Genomic DNA, 14,957 nt, shown 5'->3' with positions numbered 1-14,957 from the left:
CGGCAAATCGGGTTTTCCCGCCGAAACCGCAAAATCGAGTTTTTCCGCCAAAACTAAAACCACAATATCGAGTTTTCCCTCCAAAACCGGCAAATCGAGTTTTCCCACCAAAACCGTGAAATTGAGTTTTACGCGTTTTCCACAAAAACTTAATTTTACGTTTTCATGGGAAAATTCGATTTTGAGGTTTTGGAGATTTTGATTTTTTGGCGGGAAAACTCGATTTTGTTGTTTTAGTTGAAAACTCGATTTTGCGGTTTCGACGGAAAATTTCATTGTTTAGTTTTTGGCGAGAAAACTCGACTTTAAGTTTTTTTTTGGTGAAAAACATTATTAAATATTGTATAACAGTTGTGTGAATCAAAATAAAAGGGTTAGAATTTAAACCTTGTCCTATTAAGATCAACCCTGTTTAAACTCTGTTTAAAAAATGAGGGTTAGGGTTACAAATGAGTTTGCAGGGTTAGGGCTAACCCTGTTAGGTTGAGCCCATATTAACACCCCTATAGAAAGAGATAGATTACTGTAGTTATATCAGAACATGTAAACAAGATCCGGTAAAAACAACAAAAATTTCAAACAGAAATGTGTTGAGAAGAGACCAAAAACAGTATCACCGCAGAAACATCATAAGAAGAAAAAAGTATAACTCAGAAAAAGAATGTTCTAACACTGGTCTGGTAACTAGCAAACTGGACAGCTACAAAGGCAACCACATTGCATAGAGAAGGAAATATGAAACCTCAAGACATGCACTAGTGAAGACAGCTTGAGTAAGTCGGGACTGTTCAATCAAATAAGCAACTTTCAAACTAAAATCAAGTTTCTTTTCATAAGAGTGCCAAAATAATCAGACCTTGGAATCTCGTACGGACAACATCAAGATGGTGCATCGCAGCAACCATGGCGGATTCAGCGACGGCTCCCGGGTGGCGTTTTCCCACTGCCACGGCGGCGCCATCAAAAAGTACTTTGATGCAATCAAACTGAACGTGATTTGGTTACAGAGGTAATCGAAGACACATCTGGCCCGTCAAACAGGCGAAATGAAAGCTGATGAAAGATTTCGTCGTCCTCCGGTGTAGTCTCCAACTCTGAGTTAACGTCTGAGATTTGTGTGCGATGACGACGTTTCAATCGTAAGTGTTCTTCTTAAGCTTAAGACCCAGATAGAAAAATACTTTACTCGGCCCAGTACTACGATTAAAATCTCAATCTTTGTATATCACTATTCTCAAAATCGCCCCAATACAATAACATTGATCAAAATCATAATGATATATATGCACGTTGGAAATTGGAATCCTGAAAATAAAGGTAAACACCAGATACATCGCCAATACACTTGAGAGAAAAGACACCATATTCCTTACGAACATATAGTAAATAATAAACACACACAATCATACTAACAAAGCCAAAAGAAATCCATATCTAACTCAAAATCGTCCATGCCAACACAAATGCTTGCAACTAACCTTTTAAAGATAAAAATTATTACCATACAATTTTTTTTTGCAAATTTAAACCTAAAACACAAACCACAAAATCATACAAAAAGTAATAACCTAGATCGCAAGTAAATTATATCCCGTAGGGTCGGCCTAGTAATATATATTTCTACTTAAATGATATGAGATTTCTACTTAAATGACATAATGTAAGATATATCTTCGATCAAATCTAATCAAAGATCAACTTCACTCAATGTGAATCAAACTGTTCAGTAGACTTAACCATTGATATAAATGATCTTAACTTTCACGAAATTTGAACGATCGAGACAACTGACTCAAATCAAAGCCCAAACTAAAGTCATCAAATTATTCAAGCTGCTGTAGAAACTATAAAACAAAACTTCTTCCAATAAAGACCTTATTGCTTTGTTACCAGGCAGACAAGAAGAAAGAAACAGAGACTCTCGTCACAGTTTAGAGAAACGAGGTTGTCTTTTCATCATCTGCGCAGAGACAGCTTCGTTGAGATCGTTCGATATAAGCATACCCGAGTTCCAAGTTGCTACGTAGTCAAGACCTTGTTCTACACTCATCTCTCTGCTTCTTAACAACACTGCCTTCGTCCCTGTCACAGCTAAAGGAGACTTCGCTGCTATTCCTGAAAAAAAAACAAAATTATAAACATTTAATTTCTCATTCTAAAATAAAAAAAAGTATAAAAAAGTGAGATTACCTTCAGCGATCATGGTGATGCCTTTATCAAGCTCCGACTTAGATCTGAAGACCTGAGAAACAAGACCAAGTTCCTTCGCTTCACATCCCGAGAATCGTCTCGCCGTCAACGCCAACTCCATAGCCTTCGCGTGCCCGACGATCCTCGGCAACCGCTGGAGAGTCCCGAGATCCGCAACGATCGCTAGATCAACCTCCTTGATCGAGAAGAAAGCGTCCTCGGAGCAGTATCTAACGTCACAAGCCGTGACGAGATCAACTCCCCCTCCGATACACGCGCCGTGCACAGCTGCGATCACAGGCTTCCGGCACTCTTCCACGGCGGTTATCGCCGCCTGCATCGATTTGATCCTGCGTCGTAGACCCTCACTCGAGCGCCCTCTGTCGCCGCCTGAGGACGATTGGGCCGAGATCGAGGAGAGGGAAGCGAGGTCGATGCCGGAGCAGAAGTGTTTTCCGGCGCCGGAGAGGATGATGACGGCGACGTCTGGGTTTTGGTCGAGGGACGATAGAGCTATGGGGAATTCGTCGAAGAAGTCGAGGGATAGGGCGTTGAGCTGCGACGGCCTGTTGAGGACGACGTGGAAGACGGAGGAGTCGGTATTCTTGCGAACGATTTCTAGGGTTTTGTAGGAATCCATTAGCTTCGAATTTGGAAAAATGGTGGTGATAAGGTTATAAGAGATTTGAGGTTGCAAATGTGTGTTTCGTTCGGAAGGATGACCTTTTTGGTTTGATTGGAGACGGTTAACGTGAACCGTTTTCCTCGGTTATCAGTTAGATAAGCCGATGAAATCAACTTTGCAACATGCCTTGACCGGCGTGGCGGGTTGGAGCGAGGGTACCACTGATTTTTCCGCTACCACCCGCGTCCGTAGCTTTTGCGGTTGTTGGCGTTTTGCAACAATCACTCAAACTGTTTGAAACCGCTTTTAAACCTCAAAAATTTAAAAGTAGGTTACACCTAGCGTTTGCGGTTGCGGATGGTTACAAAAGGATAATTTTCTTTTAAATAATATAATTACAAAAATAAAAATATTCAATAAAATTTTTAAATTGGAATAATAAAAAATACTAAAATATATCTATTATATTTCAATTAATATTATAAATTTTAAAATAAAAATATTTTCTATAATTTTTTAAAAAATTAAAACTATAAATTTTTAAATATAATTTTTATATTTATTATAATATTATGATTTTTGAAGTTTTTATAATTATATAAAATATAAATATTATTTATTTATTATTTAACCGCTGCTGCATCGGGTAGTTAACCAGGTATAAGTATTCCGCAAACGCATCAATTTATAACCGCAGAACCAGTCGTATAAATCTCTTAAAACCGCTAGAAACCGCAACCACCCGCATCCCTATGTTGCATGGAATCAGAAGCGGATGCGCAGAAGCGGAAACGTTTGGAAGCGTAGAAGCGAATTTTTTAAAAATATTAGGAAGCAGATGCATGTTCATATATATTTATAACTGAATATGAACATGTAATTTGACAAAAGATAAAACCATAGCTAAGAACTACTCAACTTGACCAATTTGGAATTTATTTTTGTTTTTAAATGTACGTCACGTTAGCTTTTTTACATACGCATGAGTTTTTTTACATAGGCTTCATTTTAATTTTATTAAGTTAAGTATTTTTAGTGTGAAACTCTGGGCCTATAATCTAAACTAACTTGGGCCAAAATATATAAAGCTTATTAAACAAACACGTGTGTTTCATCTTCTTCCCTAACACTAGCACGACAATGAAGTAAACGTTCCCGATCTGTAAACAGCACGATTCCAACTTCGAATCGTGAGTTTCCACAACGATTCCAAACTCTACTTTTTAAGAATCGCGTTTCTAACCGATTCCAAGCGATTCCGGAAGCTTCCGTTTCCGCTTCCGCTTCCGGAGCGAGAATCGTGGCTCCATCGGCGATTCCATGCAACGTAGCCGCATCCGCAAACTCTTGTAACCGCTGCGTTTAAACCAGTCATGCCCTTAAACTCACTCAACAAAATGCTGCCAACAACTCATGTAATATTTTGATAATCCTAGAGATGTTTTATGAACTGAGAACAAATATTAAATAAACAATGGACATGAATAAAGCATATGATTTGATTAAATAACTTTATTAAAAATGGAATTTATATAGTTGTATATATAGTTGATTTGATTTTTTTTTTTAATAAGAGTAAGTGTTGCTAATAAGTTTTAACGCTTTAGGGATCGAATTCCTCAAAGACCAATGTTACACTATAAATCCATGAGAGGAGAATCAAGCTAGAATTCTAGCGAAAAGAGTTTGTTTTATGGTTTCAATTGAGACAAATGTAAAAGACAGAAAGTAAACGAAGTTGGTTAAATTTATAGATTAAAACGCTAGGCATTGGGAATTCTCGGTAAAACATCAATCAAGAAATGAACATTAGACAAGGAATATGATTTAAAGCCGTTTTTGAACTCAAACAACACAAATAGTTTAGTCTACTTCCGCAGTACTAAACCATATGATATAGAATTCTAAATACTAATTTCCATTGAATTTAGAATCCTAATCACGCAATCTAACAAGTTTGATTAGTTCACAAGTTCCCTAACAATAACTTCCATCGGTTATGAATACTTGCTCAACATGATTTATTTCAAGAGTTTAAACATTCATTTTTTGGTGCATTAAACAACCTACACTCTAATAAATTTCTGACATAATATATTATACTTTGAAATGATCAAGCAAATTTTCATATTAACCATCCAACTTCTAAATATAGTTTATTTTTATGGTTAAATTTGCAAAATCAATATCAATTTAGAAGGTGTATTCAACTAAGAGATTAACCTGATTTGTATAAGAATGATAATAGGCCTGAGACTTATTATCCTAGATTCGGATTCGATCCGAGATCCGCTCCGGATCTGCTCCGAAAATAGGATATTCGGGGAACTGAATCCAGATAGTAAAGTCTCGGATCCGAATCCGAATAGTAAAGTCTCGGATCCGTCCAAACCGAATCCGGATCAGGATATCTTAATTTTTAGGTCCGGATATCCGGATCCGGATCCGTACTTTTAAAACACATTAAATTTTTTAATTTCATTAATATTTATATTTGATATATTAATATTTATACATGAATTAATCTTATAATATTATATTTTAGTTTTTACAATATTATAGACATATATAAATATATTTATAAATCTTGTATGCATATTTAATTTATGTATTATATTAAAAAATTTAGTATTTTTTTTTTAATTTAATTATTTTTACGGATCCGGATCCGGATATTCGCGGGTAATAGAATATCCGAAATCCGGTTATCCGAAAACCACGAATCCGGATCCGGATACCCTAAATTTCCTGGATATCGGGATCCGTCCTAGGCCTAATGATAAATCCACAATTATTTAAATATGATTTTTTTAAACTCATTTAAAATTCAGTGTTATTAAATTTAATATTTTTTTACAATAGTCTAAAAATTAATGTTATTGATAGTATGTTAATTTGTGAGTTTTAGAAATTTTAGCAATTCTAGAATATTTGGATGAAATTTCTTAGTTAAAATAAAATTTTTAATTTCATGATGTTAGATGAAATTTCTAAGTGGTTTAACAAAAATTATATTAAAATCTCTAATTCATCTAAAAACTCAATAAAAATAAATAGCTTCAAACTCTAGATTGAATAGACCTTCTTAATTTACGATGCTATGGTTGGAAGCAAATCTTTTAATTTAAATATTTAACCAACTTTTTTTTAAACAGATTTATTTAACCAACTAAATGAGACAATTTTAAATAAACAAAAAATACAAGGGGATTATAATATAATTGAGCCATACCTGATGAGTGGCTTGTCTTCCAGTACAATGATAATAACCAACTTTTCCTTTCCTATGATAAAATGTTTTAAAACACAAACTTATTAGTATATATCAATTTACTAACCCAAGAACTTAGCCTTAAAAGGGTGTATCGAATCATTTGCATTTTAATATAAGATTAAGAAAATCAGTTTTAAGGAGGGGAATCATGGGTTATTCTTTGATTTCGACGCTCTTTGATATCTACAAAGTCCACATGCTTGTTTAACTATCAAATTGCTTTTTAATATATAACATAAAGGTTTTTTAATAAATAACATTTTGCTTTTTCCTCGACAATGAAGGAATCGTCCAAAAAAGTTGAAGGTGATGAAAGCAGTTCGACTCCTTCCCATCTCCCAACTTGGCACACACCACATGCTCTCTCTCTCTCTCTCTTTTTACGTCTCTCTCTCACTCTTTCTCTCTCTTTCTCTGCTTCTTCCCTCTAATGCTCATTGTTTTGTCAAGCAAAAAATGGAAGTTTTACTCTATTGACGACGAGATCCTTCCCTAATTCTCTAATCAGCAGGTACCCCATCTTTTACTTAGATTAATTTCTTGTTCTCATAGCTTAAAGTAGAGATTTGTTATTTACTTAGCTTAAAACAAAAAGTTGTGATAATATTGGAGAAAAACTTCTTTACCATAAATGGTGAGACATCAACTTTATCTCACTCTTCATTTTTTATTTTCCTTTATTTTTTTTTCTACTTATAGCATCATAAAAGAGAGGGATGGTTGAGTAAAAAAAGATACCATTGTTTTGCATCTATTGTTGAATATAAAACCCTCAAAACCCACTTTCTCTGCAAGGTTAAACAAGAATTTTTACTCTTTTCAATTAGCCGTATAGATCTTAAGAATCAAAAAACCTTGTTAAGGTTGTAAGTAGTAGACAAATGTTACGGAGTGTAATTTTAAAAGGGTGATTTTGACAGCTTTTGAGTAGTTAATCCGCATCTGTGAAAGGCTTTTGATAATGAAATGGTAAAGGAGGGTCCTATATCTTGAAGGATTGTGCCCCCACAAACTCAATGAATGTGAATTATTGGTGAGCAAAAAGTTTTTGTGATGAGGTATCTTTTGTTGTTGTTGTTGTTATAGAAGTGGGTGACCTTGTGATAGAAAAACTCTTACGCACCCAAAATAAAAAATACAGAAAATAATAATTCTGCTTCCTCTGTTGTCACGTTACAAAGAGATCCATAAGTGTGCGTGTTTAAGGTATGTTAGTGTTTATGTGATCTGTTGAATTTCTCCTAGGTAAAGAGTACTTTTTTGCAGGTTGAAGTTTTATGTGTGTTTTATTTCTCTTTGACTTTACAAGTTGATTTGCTGTTAGAAGATATGGTTATGTCGTGGAAGAGCTAGAGAGTGGGAAAGCTTCTTAAAGATCTGTGTTTAGTATTTTTCGTTTATTGATCAGACAACAAATCTCTCCTTTATTTCTCGAGGATGAAAGATATTGAGCAATTCAGAGAACTTAAGCTAAAAACATCCGAGACTTTTGTAATAGAGAACCTTGGAAACCTTTAAATAAGACAGCTCATAATTCGCATTTTAATGGGAAAATAATTCTTAGGAAAATCTATTTTATCCTTTTTATTTTTTTTTCGTCTTGCTCTGCTTTTAGGTTGGACTCGAGTTGTCATGGTTTAGTTTGTAACAGAGTTAAATAAAGTAGACCAAATATTATGCTCTTTCATAAACTAGCTTTGACAAGCAAAAGAGTTAAGGTTGACTTTTCTTGTAACCAAAAGTTCCAAGTTTTGAAATACTAATTATTACTATTTATGCTATTTGTAAACGACTTTTCGTGCATTTGCTAGTTAGTTTCTAATGAGAATTTGTAATTCTTTCAGATCTTGGTGGCCAGTGTCTGAATGGAGTGTGAATGGGAAAATTTAATATCTTTTGGTACATCATCAGCTGAAATTCCAAGAAAGCTACGACCAATGGATTGGGAAACCGATGAGTTTGATTGTAGCTTTCCTACAGCTGCTTATGGTAGTAGTTCAGGTCTAGCTCATGCTTTCTCTAAAATCTCAAAGTCAACTTCCATTAGCTCCTCATCACCTGAAGCGAGAACACTCAACTTCACATCAGAAGAGTTGGGGAGCAGTGAAGAGTTTGCGAAAGGAATCAATAAATCTCCGAGTCTTGAACTTTCCTTTGGCTCTGGTGATCCAGTTCTTGGTTTAAAGCTTGGTAAGAGAACATACTTTGAAGACTTTTGGGAAGTGGAGAACGCTGCCAGAGGCTCGGCACTTCCGGTGAGCCTTGTGTCATCTTCTGCTTCTCCCGTGAAGAGAACGAAATCTGTTCCCCAGAAGGTACAAATTCCTCGTTGCCAAGTTGAAGGATGTAACCTCGATCTCTCGTCAGCTAAAGACTATCATCGGAAACACAGAATCTGTGAGAACCATTCGAAGTTCCCTAAAGTCGTTGTGAGTGGCGTAGAGCGTCGGTTCTGCCAACAATGTAGCAGGTAAAGTGGGGTTTTAATCAGTTAGCTAAAGCATTAAAGACAACATATGACCTTTTATGTTGTTTTTTTTGTTTCGAAAGGTTCCACTGTCTCTCTGAGTTTGATGAGAAGAAACGTAGCTGTCGCAGGCGTCTCTCAGATCACAATGCAAGACGTCGCAAGCCAAATCCTGAGAGGACATATGGTATTATACAACAATCATTTCTCTTTAATTATTAGAGGAAGTCTGAATTTGGTAGCATTTAGTAGTTTGAAGTTCACAATAATTTTGTGCATGAAAAATAAAAATAAAATAATAATAATAATAATAATTTTGTGCATGCAGAAGGGAAACAACAAATGGATTTTGTATGGAACAGATTTGCTCTTATCCATACAAGGAGTGAGGAAAAATTTCTATGGCCAAATCCAAAACCTATACCATCTAGAGGGTTAATACAGCAATCTGCAAAGACTAGAGCTGAGTTGCTCAGTAAAGGTTTGTTCATTTCTTTCTCTTCGTTTATATATTGATCTTTGGCTCAAGTATATTTGTTCATGATTTTGATGATGTTTGTTTTATGTTGGATATTTTAGAAAAGGTGACAATCTCTTCAAGCATGGGTGCTTCTCAAGATCTTGATGGTGCTCTCTCTCTTCTGTCAAATTCAACATCATGGGTTCCCTCTGACCAGCCAGCACGGTTTTCCCTTGATCACCACCCCACAACCAACCTCCAACCCATGGCTCCCCGGTCCGTGACTCAACTCAGTACGGTGTCCGACTATTGGCAGCCGGACCCACCAGCGGTTGAAGGCCCAACCGATCTACGTAGAAACGCGGTAGGCCAGTTTAATGAGAACTACTTCAGCTTGAACCAGTTTTATAACTGAATATGTATTGCGTTGAAATCCTGTTAAGATGTTATGTAAGGATCATGGCAGGCATAGTGTTAACGTCAATATAGGAGCTGTGAAACTTGCTGAGACACCAAATCCTCTCTTCTTTATTTTCTCCATTTATTTTTTGGGGGATTGAGAGAGCTGTGACAATTTGTCTTATAAATCATCTTGTCGTGTTATTATACATTAGAATTTTCATATTTTGTACTGATAGTGTAGCAAACTACAAAATTGATCAAACGCATGAATAGTGGTGGGCATTCGGGTTTTCGGTTCGGGTCGGTTCGGTTTATTCGGTTTTCGGGTTATTCGGATTGAGATGTTTAGGAACCGTTTAGGAACCGGATATTTTTCGGATCGGTTTGGTTCGGATAATGTCGGGTTCGGGTCGGGTTTCTATTTTTTTATAAAACTCAAAATGAAACCGTTTTACAAATAATTCGGGTTTGGTTCGGGTTTAAAACCCAAAAACCGAAAAAACCCCAAAAACCCGAGCCAAACCCGAAAAAAAACCGAAAATATATCCGGGTTATTCGGGTAGATCGGATTTTTTTTAGATATTTTTTATTTATAAATTATATTTTATATATATTAAAATTTAAAATAATAAAAATTCAATATATTCAAAATATTCGGGTACCCGTTCGGTTCTCGGTTCGGTTCCGGTTCGGTTTTGGTTTTTCGGATTTAGAAATATAGGAACTGTTCGGGTTTTTGTAATTTCGGTCCGGTTTCAGTTCCGGTTTTTTCGCTTCTGTTCCGGTTCGGTTTTCGGGTTTCGGATAATATGCCCATGACTGCCGCATGATGATGTATATGATCTTTGGAAATTGGAAGTAACTTAAAAGAGATCAGTTATTCGATCTATAGATATAAACTTACATTATTAAGTTTCACCACTGGACAAATTCAGTTATTTGATCTATAGATATAATTACTTACATTATTCAGTTTCTCCAGTGGACAAAGTCATTATAAAGTGCTTTAAACGTTATTGAATCAAACTGAAGTATGTTTCTTCAACCATAGCAGAAAACAGTGATCCTTATATAGTCACATACACAGAGGTATATATAATATAGCTATGATATAGAGAGGATATATATAGTGTCATCTTCCCGCATTGATCTTGACTCCAAGCATTGGTTTATGGTCGCTGTCTTTGGGTGCCACAAAGCCTGTGGAGTAGGACGTAGAAGCGCCCGTGTCTATAGTTTGAAAGGCGCTGAAAGAGGAGTTTGAGGTCTCATCAAATCTCATGTCGGTTAGGTAACCTAGCTTGGAGGTTACATCACTGACCTCAACATCTCCTGTAAGCATAGCCACCACTCTTGACATCGATGGTCTCAAGGAATGAGATGAATATGTACACAGCAGAGCAATGCCTATCATGCGTTTCACTTCTTCCGTATTGAATTCACTCAGCTTATGATCAACTAGTTCAACTTCACGGCTATTCTCGTGTAGATTCCATGTCTGTATACACCATAATTGATAGTGTTAATCCTAAAAGTGTCTTAAATGTCTGTGTACCAGTAAAAAAAACCAGCATTTGTTGGGCCGGTGGGGTTTTTAGGTATTGTAAATTTATTAATTCACATAATGCAAACCCTAAACTGATATTCGTCTCAGTTTGTTTTTTGCTCTTGAGTTTTTTATTTCTTTAAGTTGATTCGCGTTGTCTTTTGTATAATAACATTTCCAATATACTTTTGACTAACAAGCAAGGACGTACCCATTCTTTTTTTTTTTTTTTTTTGTGCAACAGGACGTACCCATTCAAGAAGATATTTTTTCTCATTCCCTAGGTTCACATCAGAGTTTTTCCTTCCACTCACCAGCTCAAGAGCCACAATACCAAAGGCATACACATCTGTTTTCTCTGTTAGGTGCCCACGCATGGCATACTCTGGCGCAAGATATCCACTTGCATTCGTACAAAACGACATGTTCGCTAAAAATAATTCCATAATGTATATAATAATGTTGCAACTTGCAAGGAAGAAAAAGTTGAGGGTTTTGGAATGCTTACATGGTCCCTGCCACTCGGGTACTTATGTGGGTTTTCTTGTCATCGTATAGCTTTGCAAGCCCAAAATCAGAAACTTTTGGGAGCAAATTAGAGTCAAGCAAAATGTTGCCGGCCTTCACATCCCTGTGTACTATGCGAACACTCGCCTCCTCGTGGAGATAGGCTAAACCTCTGGCTACTCCCATGCATATCTCAAAACGAGTTGACCAATCAAGATGTAAAGTCTTATCACCTCCTGCAGCATCCAAATAATGAATAACTGAGCCTTGTAGAAACAAAGATTAAAATAAATAAATAAATTCATATTTATGTTTATGTTCATTACCAAATAGTGCGTAATCGAGGCTTCCATTTGGTAGATACTCATATACCAGCAAACGATGATGTTTTTCAAAGCAGCACCCGTAAAGTTTTACTAGGTTGCGGTGCATAACGGCAGAAATTGCTATGATTTCTGCAACAAATTGTCCCTTCCCTTGTCGGGATCCAACACACAACACTTTCACCGCGATTTCTCTTCCACCATTCAGGGTTCCCTGTTGCATGTGTTAAAACCATCACCAAAACACCTAGGTGGTTCTGGGCAGGGCATGCTTTGGAGACCTTTGGCTGTATTTATGTAAAATTTTTGTTTTTACAAATTTGTAGGTCTAAAATTTTTTTTTGGAAGCTTATTTGTATGTAATTTTTTTCAAAAACTTTGGAAACCTGTTGTGAATGTTTCACTTAGCATGATCCAGAGCCGACCATGGTTCTGGGTATAGCCAAATGAAGCATTGATATATGACCCCAAATTTTAAAAAAAAAATTACATAGAAAAAGTCTTCATATTTGTAAAAAAAATAATTACAAAAAGCATTACTAAATTGTTAATTTATGGACCCCATAATGTAGGATCGCCCCTGTATGTATATGTTATCCATTTTGTTGGTTTGAGTCTGACCTTATAAACAGACCCAAAGCCTCCCTCTCCAAGCTTGTTTGCAGGATCAAAATCTTGAGTGGCGCTTTTAAGCTCAGAGTACGTAAAAGTGTAAGGCTTTACGTCCATATTTAGAAGCTCTGCAACAATAAAAATATGAACCCATTTGAAAGATGATATTCAAGCTCAAAGGCTTTCTTGTGTTGTTATCACTACCTTCATCATCTGTGTAACCCTTACTGCTTTTTCGGATGATAAAGATAACCGCACCAGCAAAGAGGCCTAAAAGTCCGAGGCCAACAATAACACCCGAAACTGTACCAGTTCTAGTGTTTTGCTTTGACGGTGGCTTGTTGTCCACAGTTGGTGTAAAATCTGAACAATGACGACATGTAACACTTAGGCACCACTGCACCAGGGAGGAGATAGAAAAAAGAACATGTCAGTTGTTGTGATACCTGGTTTTGCACTGACGGTCGATATAAGTGGTCCATAATTACCTACAATAGGAAAATAAAGTGATCCTTTCCCAGCCCAGAAAAGATGAATTTCAAGATAATTTTCTGATACATTTGTTTTATATTCCCTGTAAACTGATCGGAGAGTAGTGTCACCAGATGTTCTGCGTATATCAAAATCCTTTTCAACAAGTCTTCCCTATAAAAACGGAGCTACGTCTCAGAATTCAGGAAGAGGATTATTACACCAACAAGTTAATTTCCAGAGCTGTAGTGCAGACCTGAACATAAATGTCAAAACGTCTTGTTCCTAAACCTTTCCAAGAGTAAAAGCCATTGTTGACTATTTCAGCAAACTGAAGTGTTACGGTGTAGCCTCCATTTTCGAGCCCCAACCCATAATACCTAAGGGAAGATGAAGAATGTCTTGCTGACTGAAAAAGCTCTGAATCCAAAGTGTTGTTAATCCGTACAATATTGCTACCCCCGTTATAAATTCCTACGCTACTGACTGCCCATCTCTCAACATCACTCACGTAAAATGAAGTTGATCCATGATCCACGTCGTCCCTCTCAAATACTGCTCCGCTGAAGGACCGTTTTTGTGGTCCTCCGCAGTTGATCAAAAATTCAGAATCTAGACACCAGAAAATAGAGAAAACCTTAAGCAAATATTTTGTTTTCCAACAGTAAATACAAGCATAGCCGAAAACAACGATATCTCTTTGTCACACTTACAGATTCCTTTGCCTCGGTTGCAGGGAAAATTCTTCTGCAGACACTTCAGTCTTGCTAAAACCCTTTTAACAAATTGAAAACAGATCTAAAATGTAAGACTGAAATTTGAATTTCAGATCAACATGAACAAATTTAATAAAGTCACCTCTTGTCAAGACCATTCAAGGTGAAGTTGTTAGCAACAAGATTGCTGCACAAATACTATGTCAAAATTAGAACTAAATGGAACAAGTTATAAAAACTTTTGTTAAACTTCTCGATTCGGACTCTCTCACGTCCAGCTCTTCTTTGTCTCTCTCTTTTATTTTTCACTCTCTGTTTTCTCCTTTTTCTTGTGTTTCATGTTAAGTTGTTAACACAAGCATTGCTCTCTGTTCACTTTCTTTGTCCCCTTTTATTCGATCTAGGGACCGTTCGATCTAAGAGAGAAAAAAATGCATTTGATATCTACTGATATATCTTGGTTGTTACTACGTATTTATATGGTTTTTAATTGTTTTAGGCTTTCGGAGTCTTCTATCTATGTTTCCAGGGACTATAGGTGTTTGGACGATTTGGAAGATGTTAGTCAAAGAACACGTTTTTTTTGTGTTGGCCGGTGATGACGGCAATGACGGTGAAGTTGGACGGTGAAGGAGGTGATTTTGTTAACAATTATGGCTTTCACATGTCCAAGCCTCTTCTATAAATACTCAATGCAAGATGAAGAGGAAATGCATCCCAAAACAAGAAAACAAAGAGAGAACGAGAGAAGAGAAGAAGAAGAAGAAGAAAAAAAAAATTCACAAAAATTTTTCTTATAATTTCTGAGTGTATTTGGGATCGGGGTGTGAGTTGTGAGCTTGTAAAATTTCCCTGGTTGATAATAAAAGATCTGTAGCAGGTCCGGGGAGACGTAGGCAACATTGGCCGAACTCCATTAACAATTTTGTGTGTGTGCTCTTTTCCTGCTCCCGCAAATTCTGGTTTTTCCGCAAAATTTGACCGCGTATTTCCTAACAACTGGTATCAGAGCCTGAGTTACAGTGATCGGTCAATTTTTTTGCGGGGTTACTATTCACGTAAACAGTAATTCATGAATAGTGAATTTTGTCGGTAACATCGGTTTGTCGACGAAGGTGTTCTAATACACGGTGGTTCCAGAAACGATGGGAGGCACAGACGGTTCGGCGCACAGTATCGAGAAATTTGACGGTACAGATTATGCATTTTGGAGAATGCAAATTGAAGATTATCTATACGAAAATAAACTTCATCAACCGCTGAGCAAGAAGCCTGAGAAGATGGATCAGGATGAGTGGGAGCTCTTTGACAGACAAGTTCTGGGTGTTATAAGGTTAACACTGTAAAAAAATGTTGCTCACAAT

At 36.5% G+C, this 14,957-nt stretch overlaps 3 protein-coding genes across 5 annotated transcripts in view; 1 reads left to right on the top strand and 2 right to left on the bottom strand.

Moving 5' to 3' along the window:
- Positions 1 to 1,682: 1,682 nt before the first annotated feature.
- Positions 1,683 to 2,936, bottom strand: LOC106313129 (delta(3,5)-Delta(2,4)-dienoyl-CoA isomerase, mitochondrial). The gene is made up of 2 exons (XM_013750871.1): positions 2,191 to 2,936; positions 1,683 to 2,115 (listed from the first exon to the last, which is right to left on the bottom strand). The coding sequence occupies exons 1-2, from the start codon at positions 2,828 to 2,830 to the stop codon at positions 1,925 to 1,927; spliced, it is 831 nt and encodes a 276-aa protein (XP_013606325.1). The 5' UTR covers positions 2,831 to 2,936; the 3' UTR covers positions 1,683 to 1,924.
- A 3,477-nt stretch (positions 2,937 to 6,413) lies between these two features.
- On the top strand, positions 6,414 to 9,626 carry LOC106313986 (squamosa promoter-binding-like protein 2). 3 transcript variants are annotated; one of them, XM_013751939.1, is made up of 6 exons: positions 6,414 to 6,600; positions 7,010 to 7,122; positions 7,934 to 8,559; positions 8,640 to 8,743; positions 8,885 to 9,037; positions 9,136 to 9,626. In XM_013751939.1, the coding sequence occupies exons 3-6, from the start codon at positions 7,955 to 7,957 to the stop codon at positions 9,429 to 9,431; spliced, it is 1,158 nt and encodes a 385-aa protein (XP_013607393.1). In that variant the 5' UTR covers positions 6,414 to 6,600; positions 7,010 to 7,122; positions 7,934 to 7,954; the 3' UTR covers positions 9,432 to 9,626. The 3 variants fall into 3 exon arrangements, with proteins under 3 accessions (XP_013607393.1, XP_013607390.1, XP_013607391.1); XM_013751936.1 differs by lacking the exon at positions 7,010 to 7,122 and having other exon boundaries at positions 6,416 to 6,600; XM_013751937.1 differs by lacking the exons at positions 6,414 to 6,600; positions 7,010 to 7,122 and adding an exon at positions 7,157 to 7,295.
- A 774-nt stretch (positions 9,627 to 10,400) lies between these two features.
- The window catches only part of LOC106313244 (probable LRR receptor-like serine/threonine-protein kinase At1g56130), a 17,146-nt gene continuing 12,589 nt past the window's right edge, over positions 10,401 to 14,957 (bottom strand). The window contains exons 16-25 of the mRNA XM_013751010.1: positions 13,736 to 13,780; positions 13,591 to 13,652; positions 13,134 to 13,489; positions 12,853 to 13,051; positions 12,611 to 12,769; positions 12,416 to 12,534; positions 11,798 to 12,008; positions 11,473 to 11,707; positions 11,216 to 11,366; positions 10,401 to 10,916 (exon numbers count right to left, since the gene is read on the bottom strand). Of these exons, the coding sequence (XP_013606464.1) occupies positions 10,551 to 10,916; positions 11,216 to 11,366; positions 11,473 to 11,707; positions 11,798 to 12,008; positions 12,416 to 12,534; positions 12,611 to 12,769; positions 12,853 to 13,051; positions 13,134 to 13,489; positions 13,591 to 13,652; positions 13,736 to 13,780 (1,903 nt within the window). The 3' untranslated portion in view covers positions 10,401 to 10,550. The remainder of the gene's footprint in view (positions 10,917 to 11,215; positions 11,367 to 11,472; positions 11,708 to 11,797; positions 12,009 to 12,415; positions 12,535 to 12,610; positions 12,770 to 12,852; positions 13,052 to 13,133; positions 13,490 to 13,590; positions 13,653 to 13,735; positions 13,781 to 14,957) is intronic.

Source organism: Brassica oleracea, chromosome C9, assembly GCF_000695525.1.
Source record: "Brassica oleracea var. oleracea cultivar TO1000 chromosome C9, BOL, whole genome shotgun sequence".
In the NCBI taxonomy this organism is placed as follows: domain Eukaryota; kingdom Viridiplantae; phylum Streptophyta; class Magnoliopsida; order Brassicales; family Brassicaceae; genus Brassica; species Brassica oleracea.
Note: the sequence above shows the minus strand (reverse complement) of the source record. Positions and strands in the feature narration are given on the sequence as shown.

What these genes read in the sequence shown, in the direction of transcription:
- LOC106313986 (XM_013751939.1), top strand. Translation starts at nt 7,955, where the DNA reads ATGGAGTGTGAATGGGAAAATTTAATATCTTTTGGTACATCATCAGCT. An exon ending in AAATCCTGAGAGGACATATG is followed by an intron (nt 8,744 to 8,884) that starts GTATTATACAAC and finishes TTGTGCATGCAG; the next exon opens with AAGGGAAACAACAAATGGAT. An exon ending in AGCTGAGTTGCTCAGTAAAG is followed by an intron (nt 9,038 to 9,135) that starts GTTTGTTCATTT and finishes TGGATATTTTAG; the next exon opens with AAAAGGTGACAATCTCTTCA.
- LOC106313129 (XM_013750871.1), bottom strand. Translation starts at nt 2,830, where the DNA reads ATGGATTCCTACAAAACCCTAGAAATCGTTCGCAAGAATACCGACTCC. An exon ending in CATCACCATGATCGCTGAAG is followed by an intron (nt 2,116 to 2,190) that starts GTAATCTCACTT and finishes TTTTTTTTTCAG; the next exon opens with GAATAGCAGCGAAGTCTCCT.